At 37.8% G+C, this 23,627-nt stretch overlaps 1 protein-coding gene across 1 annotated transcript; it reads left to right on the forward strand.

Moving 5' to 3' along the window:
• Window positions 1-12,886: 12,886 nt before the first annotated feature.
• Window positions 12,887-15,135, forward strand: LOC132628695 (uncharacterized). The gene is made up of 2 exons (XM_060344461.1): window positions 12,887-14,279; window positions 15,077-15,135. The coding sequence occupies exons 1-2, from the start codon at window positions 12,887-12,889 to the stop codon at window positions 15,133-15,135; spliced, it is 1,452 nt and encodes a 483-aa protein (XP_060200444.1).
• Window positions 15,136-23,627: the final 8,492 nt, after the last annotated feature.

The following is a 23,627-nucleotide window of genomic DNA, read 5'->3' on the forward strand; positions in this document are numbered from 1 at the left end:
AGTACTTTAATCAGTTGTAAGAAGTTATTTATCCTCTGATAAAGTTTACACTGCCAGGTATAGTACTGTTTAACCTGGGTTTGCCATACAAATACCCAAGGCAAACCAGGACATACATGCACACCCAACTGTCTACACAGAGGCAGTAATCTTATATATCATATATGACATACTTCTATATTTAGTCAACTCCAATCCTAGTCATTGGGATTATCTTGCAAACTTGAGATTCTTGTGGAAAGTAATGGTAACTGCAACTTTGACGGAATTTAGTCAATGTCAATGTTGAGGCACTTCTTCGATGGTCCTTGTACGTTGGGTCTATCGGCTCGCGCTTAAGAAAGTGGTGGTTGCTTTGGGTGACCATGGTGGCACGAGGTTGTTGTTCAGAGACTGCTCTCTTCATACCTATTTGCCCAAAGTACTCATCAATTAGAGCAAAGCCTTCCAAGCCTATTTGTTCAAGATTTTTATGTGGTGCCATTTATTTGCTTCTCTCTTTTCGTGATAGGGGCCTGGATTAGTAACTAGTAAAGGAGAAGTATTGTAGGCTACTGTAGTAATTTATATATGAAGAAGTATTAGTGATGTTTTTTGATACAAAGGCCGAGCTAGGGGGCAATATCCCTTATATAAATGTTTTGGCTTGACAAGGCAGAGATAAAGATTATAAATTGCACTTGTAGTCCTTTAATTTCGGGAGTAACGAACATTTAGTCCTATATCTTTAAGTGGAACTTTCTGGATTTCGAGATTCAAACGAGATTTTCTTTGACCATCATTTTTTCATGTAATTTTAAATATTGTGTATTATCAATTATTATGACTTACAGGAATTTTTACGTAGTTTCTAAATATGTAAATTTTATTTAAAAAAAAACTTGAAAAATTCTATCGAAATACACCGCCAAAATAGAAAAATTCGACTCTTGAAATATGATGCCACATAAATTGTGACAAAGCAAGTTCCATTTTCTTCAGCATGACTGTCTTACTCTGTGAATTCCTTTATCTCCTTGAGGTCTTGAACCTATATGCGGTCTAACCTTTACTGGCCATTTTTCCCTTCTATGTTTTGAATTTTTGGTTCTTTGTTTAGATGTTATAGTCAAGTTCGCTAGCAGGCTTTGAGTATGTTGAATAAGTTTACATGCCAGTTTGGAATTATTTTTTGACTTATATAGTAAGTGTTTATAAGTTGATATGATATCAATTGACACAACTCCTTCAAGGCCTCTCACTCATAGCCAAGCCAAAGAGCTCCAAGCCTTGCAAGTCATGTTCATGAAGAGAGAAGCTTTGGAGGAACTTGGGGATCAACACACAAAGGTTTTCAACATTTGGATGATCGCCTGGAGGGAAGACGAAGCAGAGAAGTGAAGGTGTCACAACCTTCGACATGATCTGTGAGTCGCAAATGCAACATGCGACACCATCTGCGACTCCTAAATGGTGTCCCGGACTAAGCAGTCCATTTAGGCTATTTTAGAAAAAGGGTCAATTGGGGGTCTTAGTTGTAATAAGGCAAACTATTTGTAGATTCCTTAGTTCATTTTCATTACTTACCTTGTATATTGATTAAACTTGAATGTTTGAGAGTTTTTTTAGTAGAGATTGATCATAGTTTGTTTGGCTAACTAAGTGTGATCTCTTAGTTGTTAATAGAATCATTTTTCTATTGAGTTCATGTTGGATTGCTCATTTGTGGACCTCAAATTGAGTTATCTTTGATTTCAAATAATATAGGTTCCTTGACTTAATTCCAATTGGGAGGGTTTAGTATTTGTTGCTAAGTTTGGCCATAGAATTCATTATCAAGAGGGTCTTGCTTCTATCCCTTCTCTTCTCATCCTAAATGCTCTTATTATCTTTCAATTTCCGCATTTAGGTTAGAATCCTAGAGTTTCAATTTTAGAATTTTTATCATTTGGTATCAGAGCTTAGGCTAAAGGAACGTTCCTACAATTCTTAAAGCTAGGTTCATCTTATTTTGAAAATCAAAATCTAAAAATTCAAAAACAATTGTTGTTGTGTTTGGATTTTGACAATTTAAAGGTTGAATTTGGATTCCTAGAGGTCAACTTCATCTAGATCCGAAGAATCAAAGAGTTTGGAGTTTTTCCACCATTGGAGAGCTTCAAGCTTTGAAGAACAAAAGTTAGGTTTGTTGTTGGAGTGCTTAATTGAAGACAATTAGTATTGGGCTTTGTTCTACTAATCAAAAGGAGCTCAGATCCGAAAGTTGAAGCCAATTTGAGTTGAAATTGGGGTACTTAGCAAATTGGGTGTTCTTGTACCCTTGGGTGATATTCAAATCTTCAGAGGGAAGAGGACACTCAGAGAGTCCTTTTGATCCAAAATTTCATGTGCAAAAAGTTAAGAAAGTGTTTTCTATCCCAAAAGGGGAAATACTAGGTTTAGTGGGCCCAAGTGAAGGAATAATAAGAAAAGGAAGTACCCAAACAGATCCCAAGAAAAAAATTTGACGCCACAAATTTGTAACTGCATGACACCATCTGCAAAACGCAGAAGGTGTCACAGGAGGCATCTGCGAAACACATCTCAAACGCAGAAGCTGCCAGAAAAATTGGAATTTGGACTGCATCGTCTGTGAGATACAGAAGGTCTCGCAGAGAGTGCCTGTGAGTCACAGGTGCTGTACTGGTTTAGCGGATCATGCTTCAGGTTTTTCTATTCTAATTCTCTTTCCATTCTATTTCTAATCCTTTCTTTGATTCTCTAAACTAACTAACAGCTAGTAATCGCCCTTACATGGTTATTGACTAGTTCTTGAGTCCCCATTTCATTTCGTGCTAATTTTTTTCAAGTTTTTTCTTCGTTTTAACTTCATTAAGGATCTTTGGCTCCATCCGTTAGTTTTAATTGAGTCGTCCTTCTTTCATCTAAACAAGAATCCATTCTTCCACTGTGTGAAATTGATTGAGATAAGTGATTCATTATCAACTTTGAAAGAGCACCAGCGTGTGGTAATGATTCAGAGTCAATACGAGTGAAGTGAGACATTTATTACTAACATCATTTGCTAGTTTTGCAGATCCTAATGTCTAATCAAAGTAACCAAGGAGAACGTACCCAAGGTGTGGAGGACCAGTCATATGTGGTGAATTCCTTGAACATGACCATTAGGCAATTGGCGGAATTGACATTGGATGTAGGAGGGGTGAATGAGAGATTGGGGATTTTAGAGATGAGGTGGTGCAAGTAGAGTGGGCACTCCCCATTCTCCATTTAAAGGTGATGTGAGTAAGAACTCAGAGACTCTTCTAAACCTTACCCTTGGCGCGTGCCTTATGCTTTCCCCACACCACCACCTTACTTACCTAAAAAGCTCCACAACCCCAACCACCCACCATCCAAAACACCAATCCCCAAACTTACCCCCAAATATACCGAACAACTCAAAGTGAGCCAATACCACAAAATATTCCCCAAGCACCTCAATAACAAGATCCTTTCCAAAACCAATTCCAAAGATCGTTGTTTGATGAGGAGGGGGACGAGGTTAAACAAGAAAAGTGGTGGGATGAACCGCGTAATAGAGGAAGGCATGGTCCAATGACCAATTGGGGTAGAGGAAGACAAGGTGGCTTTGCAAGATTTCAAAGCCATGATACTAGATTTCAAGGCCATGATGCTAGGTGGCAAGGACATGAGGAGCGTGGAGATAATGATTGAAACTTGAATACCATCAAGGTGACACTTCCCAAGTTCAAGGGAAGTAGTGATCCGAAAGAGTTCCTTGAATGGAAGTTGCAAAGTGAGAGGATATACCTGACCAATAATGTGTCAGAAACTTTAAAGACAAGGTATGTCCTCACCTAATTTGAGGAAAATGCATCGACTTGGTGGGAATCCGAGAAGCTAGATAGGGCTCAACAACATATGTTTGATCTCCCCACTAGGAATGAATTGGTTGAGCTCATGGAATCAAGTTATGTACCTTCTACCTACTATTAAGAGTTTCTTAAGAAGGTGTACATGTTGAAATAAGGCTCTAAGAGTGTTGAAGAATACTTCAAAAATTTGAGGATGAAATTTAAGATCAAGGAGCACTTGAACTATACTCTCATATGATTTGGAGCTAATTTGAATAATGATATTTCCAAACCCATGAGGCTACAAACTTATAGGAGTCTAGAAAAAGCTTCTCATGATGCTTCCAAGGTTGATAATGATTTGAAGGAAGAAAGGTCGTACAAGGCAAAAAATACTACAACTTCATCATGGAGCAAATGTAAAGATAAGTGGAAGTCACCCACTTGGGAAAGCCCGAGATCACTACTCCAACTCCTCAAGCCAAGTTTGATTACAAGGCCAAAAGAGATGACAAAACAAAAGGAGGTAACAATACTAAACCTAACTTCCCTCGTCCATCTACCGTTCAGTGCTTCAAATGCCAAGGTAGAGGAAATATTGTAAGTGATTGTCCAAATAGGAGGTCAATTGTGGCCTATCGTGATGGGTACCATATCAATGATGAAGAAGAGGGTGGGGTTAGTAGTGATGATGAGAAGCAAAAGAGTGAGCATGAGGGAGAATCCGATGGTGAAGTTGAAGAAAGAATGGAGGAGCGATTGAACTTTGCCAATATAGCTAGGAGAGCCATGGGTGCATTAGCTAGAGAAGAGGTTGATCAAAGGGAGAATCTAGTTCATGCTAGATGCAAGATTGTAGACAAGGTGTGTTCGTTGATAATTGACGGTGGGAGTTGTACAAATGCGGTGAACAAATTATTGGTTGAAAAAATGAAATTCCCCACAAGAAAACTCCCTGGTCCCTACAAACTTCAATGGTTCAATGATTGTGGTGAAATAAGGGTAACCAAGCAAATCATTATCAAGTATAGCATTAGTAGGTATCAAGATGAGATCTTATATGATGTGGTACCTATGCAAGCGTGTCACATTTTTCTTGGGAGGCCTTGACAATTTAATAGGGATGCTTAACATAGTGGAAGGTCCAACAAGTATACATTTGTACTTGGGGGTCAGAAGCTTATCCTTGCCCCATTAACACCCTATCAAGTGAGTAAAGACTATAGAATCATGAAGGAACTCCGAGAAAGGGTTCAAAAAGAGGAAATGGAGAAGTGTGAAAAGGAGTTGTTGATCGCTATTGGTGGAGAAGGGTCATCTCAAGATGGACCTAAGAGGTGTATGTTGGCAAGGCCAAGCAACTGCTTAAAAGGCATTGATGAAAGACACTTCATGGTGTGCCTTGTAAACTAAGACCTTCTTTTACATGCTAACCAAGATGCTAGCACTTTTCCTAGTATTGTGTCTTCTCTTTTGCAGGAATATGATGATCTCTTTCCGGAGGAGATGCCTAAGGAATTTCCTCCAATGAGAGGAATTGAACATCAAATTGGCTATGTGCTCGGATCTCAAATTCCAAACAAGTTGGCATATAGGAGCAATTCAGAGGAAACTAAGGAGCTGCAAAGGCAAGTTAAAGAACTCCTTGAGAAGGGTCTTGTCAAAGAAAGCCTTAGTCCATGTGTCATCCCGGTGATTCTAGCTCCAAAGAAATATGACACTTAAAGGATATGTATTGATTGTAGAGCCGTTAACAAAATCACGGTAAAGTATCACCAATCCATTCCTAGGCTTGATGATATGTTAGATGAGCTTTGTGGCTCAAGTGTATTTTTCTAAAGTTGATCTTAGAAGTGGCTATCACTAAATTCGTACGAACCCCGGTGATGAGTGGAAAAAGACCATCAAGATCAGGTTTGGTCTATATGAGTGGCTTGTTATATCATTCGGCCTAACCAATGCACCTAACACTTTTATGCGTTTAATGAACCGTATTTTGAAACCTTTTGTCAATAAGTTTGTTGTTGTGTACATTGACGGTATTCTTGTGTATGGCAAATCAATGGAAGAAGATGTGAGCCATTTGATGCCAGTCTTTGATGTTTTGTTGATGAAAGGTTATTTGCTAACCTCAAGAAATGTTCTTTTAGGTTGGATAAAGTGGCATTCTTAGGTTTTGTTATGAGCGCAAATGGTGTGGAGGTTGATGAAGAAAAGGTGTATTCCATTAGAACTTAGTCAACTCCCAAAATGCAACCGATGTGAGGAGTTTCCATGGGTTGGCAAGTTTCTATAGGATATTTGTGAAAGGATTTAGTACCATTGCTTCTCCCTTGGCCGAATTGGTCAAAAAGGATTTTCATTTTATTTGGGGAGATGAGCAAGAGAAGGCAATTCAAGAATTGACGTCTATGTCGAGTTCGTAACTATTATTGCAATTGCCCAATTTCGAGAAGACCTTTGAAGTTGAGCGTAATGCTTCCGGAGTTGGCATAGGTGGGTATTGATGCAAGAGGGTAAACCATTAGCTTACATTAGTGAGAAACTAATGGGAGCTTCTTTGAATTACTCTACTTATGACAAGGAGTTGTATGCACTTATGAGGGTATTGACCCATTGGCAACATTACATGTGGCACAAAGAATTTGTAATTCATTTAGATCATGAATCCTTAAAGTATTTGAAGGGCCAATCCAAACTCAACAAGAGGCATGCCAAATGGGTGGAACTTATTGAAGCATTCCCATATGTGATCCTTTACAAAAAAGGCAAAGAGAATATGGTGGCGGATGCTTTGTCTAGAAGGTATGTTTTGCTAAATACTATGAATTCTAGAATGATGGGATTTAAAAGCCTCAAGGGATTCTATTCTCAAGATCCCGACTTTAATGAGGTTTGTGAGGAGTCGACCCAAGGAAGGAGAGTTGACCGGTTCCAACTTGTTGATGGGTTCTTGTTTAGGGATGGTAGAGTGTGTGTCCCTATGAGTTCATTGAGGGAGATATTTGTCAAGAATCTCATAGTGGAGGTATGATGGGGCACTTTGGAGTATTCAAAACACTTGACATCCTCAAGGAGCAATTCTATTGACCCAAAATGATGCATGATGTGGAGAAACTTCGTGGACAATGCTTGGAGTGCAAACAAGCGAAATTAAAAACTCATCCCAAAGGTATGTACACTCCTCTTCCCACCCCTAGTAGTCATTGGATAAATAATTCTATGGATTCTGTTTTAGGTCCTCCAAGAACTAAAAGGGGTCGTGATAGCACTTTTGTCGTGGTAGATAGATTCTCAAAAATGTCTCATTTTATACCATGCCATAAATGTGATGATGCCTCTCATATGGCATCCTTGTTTGTAATTCATGTGCTTAAATTGCATGGAGTACCTCGCACTATTGTTAGTGATAGGGACTTCAAATTTTTTAGTCATTGTTGGAAGTCTATGGGGTGTACTTGGCACCAAGCTTATGTTCTCTACTTCTTGCCACCCTCAAACGGATGGGCAAACCGAAGTAGTGAATAGGATTCTTGGGAGTATGCTTAGGTGTATGATTAGAGAAAAACCCACTTCTTTGGAGGACCATTTGCCTTTAATTGAATTTGCTTATAATCGGTCCCACCACTCCTCTATTGGCATGACTCCATTTGAAGTGTGTTATGGTTTTAATCCCTTGGTACCTTTAACCTTAATCCCCTTGTCTAGTGATGTTGTTGTGACATTAGATGCAAAACAAAGGGCGGCCAAAATGTTGAAGATCCATGCCAAAGTAAAGGAAAACATAGAGAAGATCAACACCATGGTAGCGAAAAAACAAAACCATGGAAGGAAGAAAGTGGATTTTAAACCTGATGATTGGGTGTGGGTACATTTCTGGAAAGAAAGGTTCCCTCAATCGAGAAAGGGGAAGTTGAGCCCAAGGGAAGATATCCCCTTCCAAGTCCTTGAGAAGATCAATGAGAATGCTTACAAAATCGACTTACCAAGTGAGTATAATGTTCATAATGTCTTCAATGTAAGTGATCTATCTTCTTGTGTTATAGGTGAGCCTTTAGATTTGAGGGCGCATCTTCCCCAAGAAGGGGAGGATGATATGATATCAATTGGCACAACTCCTTCAAGGCCTCTCACTCGTAGGCAAGCCAAGGAGCTCCAAGCCTTGCAAGTCATGTTCATGAGGAGAGAAGCTTTGGAGGCACTTGAGGATCAACACACAAAGGTGTTCAACATTTGGATGATCGCTTGGAGGGAAGACAAAGAGGATAAGTGAAGGTGTCACAACCTGCGACATGGTCTGCGAGTCGCAGGTGCAACATGAGACACCATCTGCGACTCTCAGATGGTGTCACGGACTGAGCAGTCCATTTAGGTTGTTTTCGCAAAATGGTCACTTTTGGGCCTTAGTTTAATAAGGCAAACTATATATAGATGCCTTATTCATTTTCATTACTTACCTTGTATATTGATGAAACTTGAGTGTTTGAGAGTTTGTTTAGTAGAGATTGATCATAGTTTGTTTAGCTAACTAAATGTGGTTTCTTAGTTGTTAATAGAATCCTTTTTCCATTGAGTTCATATTGGATTGCTCATTTGTGGACCTCAAATTAGTCATCTTTGAATTCAAATAGTACAGGTTCCTTGATTTAACTACGATTGGGAGGATTTAGTATTTGTTGCTAAGTTTGGCCATAGAATTCATTATCAAGAGGGTCTTTCTTTTATTCCTTCTCTTCTCATCCCAAATTCTCATATTATCTTTCAATTTCCGCATTTAGGTTAGAATCCTAGAGTTTCAATTTTAGGATTTTTATCATAAGTTAAAATCAGTGAAAAGTTATAAGTTGGTCGACTTTTTAACTTATAAGCACTTTTAGTTTGACCAAAATTTTTACTATTTTATCCTAATATTTTTCTAATTCTCAAAATATTGTTGCAAAAATAAAATTCCTAACTCCTTTTCCATTCCAGTTTTCATTGTTCGCTCCGCTCCAAATTGTAAAAATACTTTTAAATAACTTCAAGAACATATAGTCGTTTCAACAAAAAACTGCTAATTGATATTCTTTTATCAAACATATTAATTAGTTACTTTCAATTAACTAACTCAAAGTGTTCTTTTATCATACCAATTTTATTTATTTTTTTGGAAAAAGAAATAGAGATATGAAAGTTGAGTTAGGCCTCATTTATTTTCATTAAGATTAAGACGTATGAATCTGAATGCGTATCTGAATGATCAAGATATTGTATCTAGATCTGAACACTGAATGATTAAGACTGTTTATTTTTCAACATCTGAATGTGCATAATGTATTTGCTTAAACATAATAAATATACAATTCAAATAAGAAAGTAACTACATATTAGAAAACAAAGAGAAAATAGCTACAATGCATCCTAACGTTTGGCAGGATTAGTTATAACACACTCAAGCTTTATGGGTGACCTATTACCCCCCCCCCCCCCCCTCTCTGGTACCTATTTATAGTGTGTTTTATTGGGAATTAAAATGTTACCCCTAGTTTTTTAATATCAGGTGCACCCCCACGCGCCACGTGGCAACCTCAGAATAAATCAACCCATCCCCCAATTTTAAACCCGAAAACTCAATCCTCAATACCCGACCCATAAATTTCTTTCTTTATTTTCTTACATCTTACTCTTTCTTCTTCATCAAAACAATATAACATACAAAATAACAACAATAGAAAATAGATGCAATAGGTTCTTTCGTCAGATTCTTTCATCGTTCATTTATTTGGAATGTAAGGAAGATTTGGAATCATATCCATTTAATTACACACGATTCTTTTCAAATCTGAATACCATACCCATTTGATTTTCGGAACAAATTAATGGTGAACTTGTAGTCCGCCATTGTTGACCAACAATGAAGCTTTGAAGGTGTTCAAAATAAATAGCAGCAGCTCCAAAAATCTGTCCTTTCCTCTTATCTATTTCACTCCCGAACCCAGTTTCATATCCACCGCCTACAACTCCATCCCCGCCGCTGACCGCCTCATCTCCGCCATCGCCTGTTTCCTCTCTTTTTTCAATACGTATACAGATGTGCTTAAAAGTGTTGAAAGATTTGAAAAAGGCTAAGGAAATGATGAATTGGGTTGAGAATAGCGGGAGTAATTTGAGTATCATTTTATACAACATATTGATTCATGGGCTATGCAAGGGTAGAAGAGTTTGGAAGCTGTTGAAATTAAAGTTTGTTGGGGCTATGTAAAGTGAACGAATTTGAACTTCAAGGTGCATTTCGAATTAGCAATGGTGGGTAATTTTGAAGAGATGATGAGGGTTTGGTGTGGGAAGGCTAGGTGTAAAAAAAAAAAAAGGGGTCAGTCGAGTTTAATATGCACCTTACGCGCCCCTTGTGCGTGTCCTCGCGCTCATGTCTAGCTCACCCCAAAAATGCCAATAAAACACACTATAAATAGGTAAGGGGGGTAATAGGTCACTCATAAAGGTTGAGTGTATTATAAATAATCTGGCAAAACGTTAGGGTGCACTGTAGCTATTTTCCCATAAAACAAATATAAATTTAATAAAATAATAATATTATTTGATAAAAAAATGAAACAGTTCGCTAGTAATGCTAAGATGCTTTGTAGTGGTGGTGGGTGGTGGGTGTAGTTTTTTTTTTTTTTGGAATGGGGTGTTGGTGGGTGGGGTGAATAGGTTGTGGGGGTGGCGGTAGGAGGGTTGTCGGGGTGGTCGTAGGGGGTAGGCGGTGGTTGGTGGTGGGGGGAGGGGGTGAGGGTAAGGTGGTGGGTGGTGGGGGTGGTGAGGTGGGGTGGTTGGGGGTAAGGTTGGTGGTGGGTATGGGGTTTGGGTGGGGTAGTGGAGGGTTAGGGAGGTGTTGGTGGTTGAGGGTTAGTGGGGGAGGGGGGTTGGTATAGAGGGTTGGGATAGGTGGTGGGTGGTGGGAGTGAGGATAGGGTAGAGTCGGTGGAAGACTTTGTTGAAGATCTTAGGGGTTGTTTGGTTCAAAAATAAATTACGCTGGGATAAGTTATGCTGGAATTAGTTATTCTGGAGTTATTTTTTATTGACTGTTTGGTATGTTGGACTAAAAGTATTATACATTGGATAATTTCTAAAAAGAAGAGGTTTCTTCCTTATCCCGGGATAACTTATCCTGGGATAACTTATTCCACCCTGTGACAGGTATAAGTTATCCCAGCACTATTTTTACTCCTGGGATAACTTGTCCCATGATTACTAACCAAACAAGGGATAAGGAATTGCTAAATTCTTATCCTAGGACTATTTATGTTTATCCTTCGTACCAAACGACCCCTTAATGATTAAGACCTATTCAGACCAAATAAGTGTTTCAATCTTAATGTAAACAAATGCGCTTAATGGTCTAAGGTCTGAATCATTCAGATTCAGATCTCCATTAAGTGCAAGCAAATGAGGCCTTATGGATAGAGTAGTTTATCCAAAAACCATATAATTTAAGGACCAAAAACTGAAAAATCTCCTAACCCCCAATTTGGATGGTTGTTTCCCGTGGTTCATTATTGTATTGTTTTCTATGAAATCATGTTTGTTTCCATTGATTTTAAAAATATGTTGTATGATGATTTAAACCCGTTATAATTCTGTGGTTATATAACCATGAAAAAGGCTAATTTTTGTAACCACAGATTTGGTGGTTTTTGCACGATTATGTATTTCATTTCCCCATTTACCCCCATCCACCCACCCCCCTCCACCACCTAACCTCGACCCGACCACCCACCCCCACCCCCTCTCACTACCCCTCACCACAACCCACCCCTACCATCCCACCCCCACCCCCACCCCCACCCCTACCCCACGTGTCACGACCCGTCATCCCCCCCTAGTCGGGTCGTGACACCCACCCTACCACCCACCACCCTACCACCATCCACTACCCCTCACCACCACCCCACCATCCCACCTCCACACCACAACCACTCAACCCCACCCACTAACAACCACTATCCCCACCCCAACGCCACAACCACTCACCCCACAACCACCCACCTCTCCACCACCCCCATCTATCACCTACTTGTTTTTAAAGCTCTTCATTTTTAAATCACAACAAACGATACAGTTCATCCAAACATTGTATACATTAATATAGTACAGTACAATACAATACCAATATTGTACATTATGAAACCATGGTTAACGACCATCCAAACAGAGGCTAAGAGATTCGTAGAGCAGATGATGAAAATCAAGAAGCTATATTGGGCTTTTGTTATTTAGGGTGTCAACAACAAGCTCTTGTGAACCCAAGAATTGGTATGTGGACTTGTCTTCAAATTCAAGAAGCCCAAGGATGATTTCAAGCCCAAGAAGCCAAGTTAAAATTATTTCCTTCTTAAATTAGGATTAGTTGTTTTCCTTGCTCTAGTAGGTTTTACTTTCCCCTTTCCTTGTAGAATAGGGATTTTACTTTCCTTGTTTTAGCTATTTCCTTTCTAGAGTAGAATAAAGATTTGTAGTCATCAAAGAAGAGACCCTAGGCCTATATAAAGGGTTCTTATTCTTTGTTAAACACTATTCACGTTTTGAGCAGAAACCTAAATTTTGCAATAGAGTTATTTTCTCTATTTGGTGTTCTTTATCCTTGTTTTTGGTTTCAAGCAAGGTGGTGATAGTCTTTATCTTGTTTTCAATAGCGTGTGGTGTTTCTTTATCACGTTAATTGATTTCAAGTGGTGACTTAGGAACTTTATTTGTTTTGATCATTCAAGAACGCGGTTCTTGATTAAAATTCGTTCTAGTTCATACCCAAAACCTTAATTTTCTTTCCATCGTGCCGGCCTCAATACTTACTTGATTTAAACGATTCAATAGTTATTTTTATAGTTCAGATTGTCATCTTTCACATAGCTTTTGAATCACTTTAATCCAACGCCTATAACTTGAGATACGCCCGTTTCTTGAATCTGCCCATCAAATCGCTTCAAGAACAAGATCCTGGTCGATTGGTTCTTTGTTAACTCGAAGAATCACATCAATTTGGTATCAGAGCTCAGTTGAGGAGTACCATGGCTAATAATATACAAGCAAGAAGAGGACGTTGGGTTCAAGAAGATGACGGAAGAGCAGCGGATCGTGACATGGAGATGGAAGAGATGAGAAGGACCATACAACAATTACAAACACAACTTCGACGTTACCAAAGGCAAGAACGGCGAAGGATTCCTAAGGATGATAACGAAGGGTCTAATATTAATCCCTTTCATGATGTTGATGAAGATGACTCTAGCGATAATTCTGATTTTGCTAGGAGACGACAAGATGATGAATTTGATCATCCAAAAATAAGGAGGACTCATATAAGGGAGAAAAGAGATGATGTGAAGGTTGATGTTCCTGATTTTGATGGAAAAGCCCAAGGGGATGCGTTTATGGATTGGTTACTCACCGTTGAACGAATCTTTGAGTTCAAGGACTACTCTGAGGAGAAAAAGGTGAAGATTGCTGCCATCAAGCTTAAAGGATATGCATCACTTTGGTGGGAGAATCTTAAACGAGAAAGAGAAAGAGAAGGTCGTGGAAAGATTCGAACGTGGGAGAAGATGAAAAGAGAACTGCGTAGACGTTTTATTCCTAATACATACAAGCAAGAAAACTATCTGAAGTTTTATAATCTTCGTCAAGGAGACCTGACCGTGGAAAACTATACTCGGGAGTTTGAATATCTCATGATTAAGTGTGATACTCGAGAACATGAGGAGCAAACTATAGCAAGGTACATTGGTGGGTTGCGGCTTTCCATCGCAGATGCTATTCGACTGCAACCTTATTGGACATTTAATGATGTGCGAAAACTTGCTATCAATGTTGAACAACAACAAAAGGAGCCGAAAAGATCTTACCCCAAGAAGAACTATTCTAACCAGGGGAATAATAATATTGGTGCTGGGAATTCCAAGGCAATTCATAGAGGTAATTCTTCTAATTCAACTAATGCTAAGAGTGATGAGAAGAAACCTCAAGGGGATTCAACTAGGAGAAAGTGTTTTAAGTGCCACGGTTTTGGCCATCTACAAGCTGATTGTCCCAATCGAAAGCCTATTATGATAGTTGAGGAAGAAGATGGGGCTGATCATGAAGACAACCAAGAATCTGATCAAGTTGATGAGGAACGTGAGGATGCCGAAATTGAAGCCGATGAAGGTGCTTGTTTAGTTATTCAGAGAAGCTTACATGCTGGACATAAAGATGAAGAGTCATGTCAAAGAGAAACACTTTTCCACACTAGGTGTACTTCACATGGCAAGGTATGTTCTGTGATTATTGATGGTGGAAGTTGCACTAATGCTGTTTCGGAAGAGATGGTGACTAAATTGGGTTTGAAGACTGCGAAACAAGAAGCTATATTGGGCTTTTGTTATTTAGGGTGTCAACAACAAGCTCTTGTGAACCCAAGAATTGGTATGTGGACTTGTCTTCAAATTCAAGAAGCCCAAGGATGATTTCAAGCCCAAGAAGCCAAGTTAAAATTATTTCCTTCTTAAATTAGGATTAGTTGTTTTCCTTGCTCTAGTAGGTTTTACTTTCCCCTTTCCTTGTAGAATAGGGATTTTACTTTCCTTGTTTTAGCTATTTCCTTTCTAGAGTAGAATAAGGATTTGTAGTCATCAAAGAAGAGACCCTAGGCCTATATAAAGGGTTCTTATTCTTTGTTAAACACTATTCACGTTTTGAGCAGAAACCTAAATTTTGCAATAGAGTTATTTTCTCTATTTGGTGTTTTTTATCCTTGTTTTTGGTTCCAAGCAAGGTGGTGATAGTCTTTATCTTGTTTTCAATAGCGTGTGGTGTTTCTTTATCACGTTAATTGATTTCAAGTGGTGACTTAGGAACTTTATTTGTTTTGATCATTCAAGAACGCGGTTCTTGATTAAAATTCGTTCTAGTTCATACCCAAAATCTTAATTTTCTTTCCATCGTGCAGGCCTCAATACTTACTTGATTTAAACGATTCAATAGTTATTTTTATAGTTCAGATTGTCATCTTTCACATAGCTTTTGAATCACTTTAATCCAACGCCTATAACTTGAGATACACCCGTTTCTTGAATCTGCCCATCAAATCGCTTCAAGAACAAGTTCCTGGTCGATTGGTTCTTTGTTAACTCGAAGATCACATCAGCAGACCTCTTGGTATGTTTTCCTCATTTGTGGAGATTCTATCCAGATAAGTGTTAGGTCTCTCTTTTCATTCTCAGGGAAACGTAAAAGACTTAAATACGTACCTAAAACTGATAAGTTCAAAGAAAGGAAGTAAGAATTGATACAGAATAATCCAAATTTACTTGAGATACTGTCTATTGTTATGAAAGACAATGAAAGAGTAATTTTCCGTTCATGACACAATTGGTCTATACCAATTGACAAGAGCATATGCGGATAAAAAATGCAACATTGACCTGTTCTTCTTTCGGTGAGACTGCATGTGCTGGATTCTTCACTTGTTACTTCTTCCAATATTTTTTGGTCAAATTAAGCATCTAGTTTACTAAAATGAAGCTTCTTTAGAATTGAAGCAAACATAGAGTGAACGTAACCCTTGTTTTTTTCCTTTTTTTTTTTTTTTTTTTTTTTTTTTTTTACTTACACCCTTGTGGGAACTACATGTGCTTGGAATAATATTCCTTTCTTTTCATTTTTGTGTGTCTTGGAAATAATACTCCTTTAATTTCATTTCGTATGTAGATTTTTAATCTCATGACCTTAAATAAAAGGTGTGTTTAATGTATCAAAATAGTTTTTGAATTTTGTGTTCTTAAATATGTCGTGTTAGCTGTTGAAATTAAAAGGTTACAAAATGCAAAAATTGACATTCCCTTAAAATGGACAAAAAAAAAAAAAAGCAAGGCACATAAATTGAAATAGAGAGGGTAAAATGGAAGCTAGTCTTTTGTTTAATTATTTGTATGAACCACCCGGGACGTACAGGTGGAGGTTTTGGCCGACCTCAACCAGCTATTAGTGTGTGATTTGCAAAAATAGATTCAGTAATTTAGTTGTTTAGTGTTTAATATTTATCCCCGTTTAAGGAGTTTGTACAAAAATTATTTTGGCCACCCATTCAGAAAAATGAAAAATCATGCTTCAACAACGTATGACGGTGCGCCATAAATTTTAATTACAATTTCCATCTCCTATTTTTGTTAAATTGTTCATAAATTTTGCCAGATTGATAGAACTTTTGCTCGTGAATAATTATTCACCAGTTAAGACGCGTGCGCTGGAACTTTAGTATAATCTTTTATTCATTCTTCTATTTTGTTAAATTATTCACTAGACAATTGATGAATTGCCAAAACTCTTACATGTGTTTAATTATTGACAAGTTATAACTGCCGGGTTATGAGTTATGACTTTAATACTATCTTTATTCAACCATGTTAGTGTTAACATGTCTTACCGGATTGGCAAGGTATGCTCATGTTATACGCTGTTAATTAATGCAAATAACATAACATGTATAGAATATGCCCGATCTATTTTGTCAAAAACAAAGAAATTTTGGTTACATGAATATTTTGTTTCCCGCATAAAAACATGGAAAAATCTCACGTGAATATTCTTTTCTACTGTAAATAAAAACAATAAATGCATACCTTAAATCCAAATAACTAATTTGAAATCCGCTCTATGTATAAATTCTTCTCTCTTTTATTTTTTTTTTATTTATTTTTTTATCAAAAAACATAGCATTATAATATGATTTGGTCAAGTGACCTACATATTAAAAAAATCTAATTTAAAAGAAAGCATTAAAACCTATGTATAAATTCTTACTGTTCATGCCGCTGCACTAATTAAGCTCATCCCATGTCGCTCTTTTGGAACTCCAACATGAACTTTAACTTCTTATATCTCTAATTTTCCACGCCGGTTTAAAAATTATGGAGTAATATAAAAGAAGTGATTTTTTTCTTCAAAAATTATTCTAAAATATTATAAATACACTGTATTATGTATATTCATTCAAATACACGATTTCCTGGATAAGCTTGCAATTGGATAAACTTACAATCAAGCAGGCAGCTAGCGAGTAGCTCATGCAGGCAGGTTGCAAGCAGCTCCCTGAAAAGCCTTGCAACAACTTTCCCATGCTTGCAATCAACCAAGCAGCTTGCGAGTAGCTCAAGCGGGTAGCTAGCAAGTAGCTCAAGCAGGCAGCTTGTCAGCAGCTGCTGAAAAGCCTCGCAATTGCTTTTTTTCTTCGATAAATAGGAAGTCAATTCAGTTTATTTGTACATCAATTGAAATAGCAATAAAATCTCTCTCTTCCCCCCCAGCTTCTTTAAATATATGTTGTTGTCGTGTAAGTTTAATATTATTTCATAACACGTTATCAGCACGAGACTCTGTCATTTTGAGTTTGATTTTCTATTTCATGTGCAATTCTTGGATTTACACGAAGATGAGTATTTTGCTATAATCTTTCACTGTGTCAATTATACTTTGGTTATTGAATCGGTTCCATTTTTTGGGAATTTGATAGCCACTTAGTTGCGTGCCTTACTAGAGATTAATGAGAAGTTCTCGTTTGCTGTTTTTTCGGTGATTAAAGAATTAAAGTGATTGCATAAGAGGCTCTTAATTATGATCGGCTTAAATAGTAAATAGCACTCATTTTCGGAGTCCGCAACTTAAATGACCCAAAAAAAATGGGTTTGTGTACCAAAATAACCCATAAAAAATAAAAAAATTAAATACCAAAGTACCTTTTGCACACTAATTTAGTGCGCAAAAGGTGTTATTTTCATTTTCCTAACACTTGTGTGATTTTAAAGTTTTGAATTTTCACTTTTTTTACATACTTTGACCAAAGATTAGTCATGTTTCAAAACGCCGGAATATCAATATTTTATATAGAACCTGATATCTTTTTCTTCGAACAATAATGTATGCTCAATACATCAAGTATGCGTAAACACTTGGATCGTCGTTTTAGGGGTTGTAAAGTACCCCGAAGTAAGTTTTGCTTGTTTGAAAACTTCTTAGCTTTAGGTTTAAGTGTTTAATTTTATAAGGTTTTGATTTAAGCGTTGTATTATTTAGTCGAGGCATTACTTTATTTTGAATATGTCGAGATTTTTTTCATAATTAATTTAGGACGTCGCACGAGTTATTAATAAAAGATAATAAAGACTAAGATAACTAATTATCATTAAGAAAATAATACCAGTAAAAATATAATATTAACATAAAATGTACAATTTATTTACATATACACAATCTCCATCCCTTTTCTTCCTTAGGTCCCACAAATGGGAGTCTTTAGAGTAACCCTAGGCCAATGGCGATCCCCACCACCCTCACCATCATCTCCATCCTCCTTCTTCCTCTTAATAATAGGATGCTCTGTCATGATCATCCTTCCTTCCCTTCCTTGCGCCCTTAAGCATAACATGCTTCTTGTGGGGCCGGTGTGGGATTTTTATGGTCGAAATCTCATCAGCATCAGGAGACGGGTCAATCTCAGTAGGAGACGGGTCCGCAGGCGTAGAAGAATGAACCTGAAATAACATATAAAAAAATTATTTTAGATTTATTCTAAACTTTACCTGAAATAACATATAAACAGTTAAAAAAAGGATGAACCTAATTATAATTTAGATTTAATTAATACATTATCTTTTTGTGAAAAATCAAACTTGTGTGTCGACGGGCTCCTGAGATGGATGATGAGAGGGCTCCTGAGCTGGCTCCTCAGCCGTCTCCTGAGAGCGGGCTCCTGAGCAAGCCCCGGAGCTGGAGATGTAGATGGTGCCGGAGCTGGAGACGGGTCCACAGGGGCAGAAGAATGAACCTGAAATAACAAAGAAATAATTTAGTTTAGATTTATTCTAACCTAAACCTAAAATAACATATAAACAATTAAAACCTAATTATAATTTAGATTTAATTAATACAATATATTTTTGTAAAATAATCAAACCAGTGTGTCGATGGGCTCTTGAGATGGATGATGAGTAGCTGGCTCCTCAGCGATCTCCCGAGCGGGCCCCTGAGCCGGAGATGTAGATGATGCCAGAGCTGGATCCTAAGAAATGGAAAATTATATAATAATTAGTAAATGTATTTTAATTTGTTAAAATGATTATTTCAAACACTTACATCTTGGCTCCAGCTGTCGAAGTCCAGGAATGTGTAGTCGTACTCCAGTTTCCTGCCACCCTGTAGATTATGAACTGCCCGCTCACCCTGCGGATGACGAACTGGCGGCTGTGCATGGTATGCCTCTACTGATCGCCGGTCTATGTGATCTGGATATAGCTCCACCGGCGTATATAGAGGTGTCGATGGTCGGTACGAAGTCGGCGGGCGCTCTGAAGTCGACAGATGCTGCTGGGTTGAAGCGGGAACAGTAGCATGCTCGTCAGGCTCATCTACTAGACGGAGGCCTCTACGGCCACAACCTCGGCCACCATCCCCTCTGGCCCCACCCCCTCTGGCCCTACCCCCTTGACCACCAGCCTCTCTAGCCCCACCACCTCCACGAGCATGACCACGTGCTATAGGGGCCTGATACGGGATATCTGAAACATTCTCATGGATACGTCCGAGCTCATGTTGCATACAACTATCGGCTAGCTGAACCATCCAGGCTGCGTATCCTGCTGTCTCGGAGGAATGCATATGACCTATACTCTGCCAGCGCATCGTCTGTATGGTCCGTAGCTGCATTTGTTTGCAAATATTAATGATTGAATAAATTTATAACGTAATATATTAGACGATAAATTAAGTTTAAGTGGGGTAAACTTACCAACGCCTCATACCCTCTCGCGAGTGCTGGAAATGCTCGGTCATCTGCGTGACGCGTCCCAGGGTTGCCAATCAGGCTGCGTGTGATCTGTCAGTACCACTCTATGTACTCAAGGATCGGAGTCGTATGTCTGATCACTACTAGCGATCCCATTATATGATCCCAACAATGGAGCTGCTCCGGCATAAAGGCTCGGAATGCAGCATCGACGACCGCACGCTCGTCCTGCATATTGTGGTCGTGCTCCCAAATAGCCGGCTCAGGTATATTCTGTAAATGCCCGAATTGTCGTAAGACGCGGTGGGGCGCGTGATCCTTAACGATATCCATGTGTATCAACGGATATTGCGACCTCCACATGTGCTCACCAACCCTACAAAACGCATGCAACTGATCCAAAATCTGATCATACAGCCTCCATATAAAAAAAACTAGAAAAAAATAAATTAGTAAACAATACAAGACAAAAATAGTAAAAAAAAAAAAAAGAAGATAATAACCTATCATGTCCGCCTTCATACGATCTAGCTGATCCCTGAACGGAAGAAGTCTGTGGTACGTACCCACATCTCGGATTACGAGCCATCTCCTCGCATAGGGCATGCCCTCAGCAATGAAGTCAGGCTGAGGGTGCACAGGTACGGGCTGAAAAGGCCTCATCCTAGACCACACCCATATCTAAAAGGCCTATTAAAAAATGTTTTATTAGTCATCGTTTCAAAAAGCTATATTTAGAATAAAATTACACACTTTTAAATATATTACCTGAAGGAGCGCGTGAAATCCGCCGACATCTGCACGCTCGCCCACAGACGCTCAACATAGTAATCGATACAGGTAAGGCAGAATAGCAAATCCCCTACTATAACATCCCAACTCGCCCAGATCCTCCATATATAGCAAATACCGTAAGCTCATATAGGAACCCAATGTGTTGGCGAACAAGATGCCCTCTCATATGATGAGTAGGTATAGATGGACACGACAATCAACCTCCACCTGAGGTGTGTCCGATGTAATAGGATGTTGGATGTCTATGAGGCGCAAGGGAAACCAACGATACCCTAGTCTGTCCCCAAAAATCACGCCCCTCTTGCACGAAACCAGTGAGCCTAGTTAACTCCTGCCGATACCATCTGAGCTGCTGAGGCTCCTCAATATATAATGGGTGTCCATCTACCCGTAGACTATATATGACCTCCACATCCTCAAGCGTGAAAGTGGCCTCACCAGTACGGAGATGAAATGTGTGGGTCTCCGGTTGCCATCGCTCAATCATGGCCATCACAAGAGTCCTATCATGTTGTACTCGACCAACAGTGACGCAATAGTAGACACCGCCCTGATAAAGTATATCTAATACGCGACGATGTGGGGGTCGAGCCCCCACAAGATCCAACGCATGTTCTATCTTGCAGGGACGGAACAACGTACTAGAATGTATCTCCCCATCCCATAATAGCTGGGACCTATGAATAGCCTTTAGATAAAGTACTGATGGATCGAAAGGCCCCGGATGAAGAAGGTTGGGATCCATGGAGGTCTTGTATCTGTATTAATAATTTTTAATTAATCATTAACATGTATTAATTATGTAATCCTTTATCGAAAAATTATACTAACTAACTAATCCTTTAACGGGAAAATATATTAACTATCTAAATTTGCGAATTAATCATTGTTAATTAATTATTATACTAACTACAATTAACTAACTAATATTATATTAATGATATAATATTAAGGATATTAAGGTTTAAATATTTCTAATTAACAATTGATAATTAATTACTCTAATTAACACATTAACACATAAATTAGATAATTAATTAGCACATAAAATTAAATAACTAATTAGCAAATAAAATTAGATTAACACATAAAATTAGATAACTAATTAGCACATTAATAATTAACATGAATTAAACAATTTTACAAATAAATAAATTAACAAATAAACTATTATTAGGAGATTAGTATATTTTCCTATAATCAAACAATTAACAATCATTAACAAAAAATTAAAGACTAACATATCATTATCAAATAATTAACAATTAAATAATCAAACAATTAACAAATGATTAAAGATTAACATACCATTAACAGATAATTAACAATTAGCTAATCAAACAATTAAAAAATAATTAACAAAAAAAAAATTTAGAAAAAAAAAACACACTGGACAACCCTATTGCGCATTGTTTTTTGGCGTAATATTTTTTTTTTCAAAATCCGCAACTATTAAACATTAATCATGCTTAGGATAATAATATATATAACAATGTAATAGAAAATTCATAGTAAAATGCCTAGATTAAAGGTTGTTTTTGAGTTTTTGAAATCGAGTTCTACGCCGTTTTATTCCAAAATTCCAAGCTTTGAAAGTTGTTCCTTGACTTGACTATACCAAGAATATCGAATTTCGGGTTAAAAAATAACACGAAAACGATATTTTTTGAATGTGGGACCTTAAAATAAAGGGGGGGGGGGGGTGGACTGATCGGGGGTTGGGGAAGATGGTGGGCCATTTATTAAACACCTTTTGCGCACTAAATTAATGCACAAAAGATATTTTGATAACTTTTTTTATATGGGTTATTTTGGTACACAAACCCACTTTTTGGGTCATTTAGGTTGCGGACTCCTCATTTTCGTACTCCATACACATAGTACCTTTTTTTTTTCTTGCTTCTGGCGTGTTTTCCTTCAAATTTCTTTGTTGTAGTCACTAGTTTATTTTAGCAAGCATGCTTATCTTGGTCTAGTATTAATATATTTATCCACTCATGTTCTTTATTATTAAAAACTTATGGTCCTTTCAAGAAATGCTTGCATTGATTTAGACGTACATCAAATTATAGTATATTTATGAGTTTTTTGGTGCTACAATTTATGTTCTCAAAGAAGTGCAGATTCAACAAAACAGGAATTGCTCCAAAATCAGGCATGCAATATTTAAATTATCTTAATCATGATTTTATATGATAAAGATAGCCTCACAAGGAGTATATATGGCTATCACAAGTCGTTGGGTTTATCGAGTCCATGAGAACCTAATTGGTTCTAGATCATTTATGCCTCAAATTTGTTCCTGAAGAACAATTATGTTAAGAGGGATTATGATGTTAATTTCATATCCCTTAATGGATAAATGAGAGTTTGCAAGAAATATATGATCACCACAAGTGACAATATTTCCTATGCCTTGTTGTGGCTAATATGTCGATAATTACCTGGAGTGGTAATATTTACATAGGTTTGTTGTGATTACAATTGATGATGTGTTAGAGGAAAAATCTCTACATCATATGTATGCCTCAATTTACTCCTGAAGTAGCAATACCTTAAAAGAAGTTCTAAGCTGATATGCTTGAGATACGTTCAGATGATTACTATCCTTATAAGTAAAAGGACAAACTATTTTTTACTCGGATATTTTAAATCCGAACTCAAAGTACCCTTACTTAAAAGGGAATTTTTTTAACTCTTTTAAAGCCAAAATGGTATGCCATGATAGTATTTTTATACGGGAAAATAAACAAAGCATAAGCATTTTCATACGAAATCACACATTGAAGCTCGAAGGTCAACCGTATGCTACGGATCCTTAATACTAGGATGCCTAACACCTTCCCTAGGCGCTCACCAGAACTCTTACCTAGAACTCTGGATTACGAAGGATTTTCACTGTATTTGAATAAACCCTTCACCACCGGTTTTCCTAATTTCCTAAAAATTAGGTGGTGACTCTTTTCTAAAACAAGTCCGAAAGAGCACCAACAGGTTCTTAGTAGTTTTCCGAGCGCTAACCCCGCCCGTGAAATACGAATCGTAACACTCTCGAAGTAGTAAGACTCTGAATTCTACTCCTGAAGCTGTAGAACTCTTGAAATCTACTTCTAAAGTAGTAGATATCTGAAATTTAATTCTCTCAACGAGGTTATATATGATAGCACCATTTATCCTAGCTAGATCGTAATTGTTACAAT

The sequence above is a fragment of the Lycium barbarum genome, chromosome 2 (assembly GCF_019175385.1).
Source record: "Lycium barbarum isolate Lr01 chromosome 2, ASM1917538v2, whole genome shotgun sequence".
In the NCBI taxonomy this organism is placed as follows: domain Eukaryota; kingdom Viridiplantae; phylum Streptophyta; class Magnoliopsida; order Solanales; family Solanaceae; genus Lycium; species Lycium barbarum.

Bases quoted from the DNA above. Each gene is read 5' to 3' on its own strand.
- LOC132628695 (XM_060344461.1), top strand. From the start codon at position 12,887: ATGGCTAATAATATACAAGCAAGAAGAGGACGTTGGGTTCAAGAAGAT. The intron at 14,280-15,076 runs GTATGTGGACTT...TTTCATTCTCAG, and splicing joins TCTTGTGAACCCAAGAATTG to GGAAACGTAAAAGACTTAAA.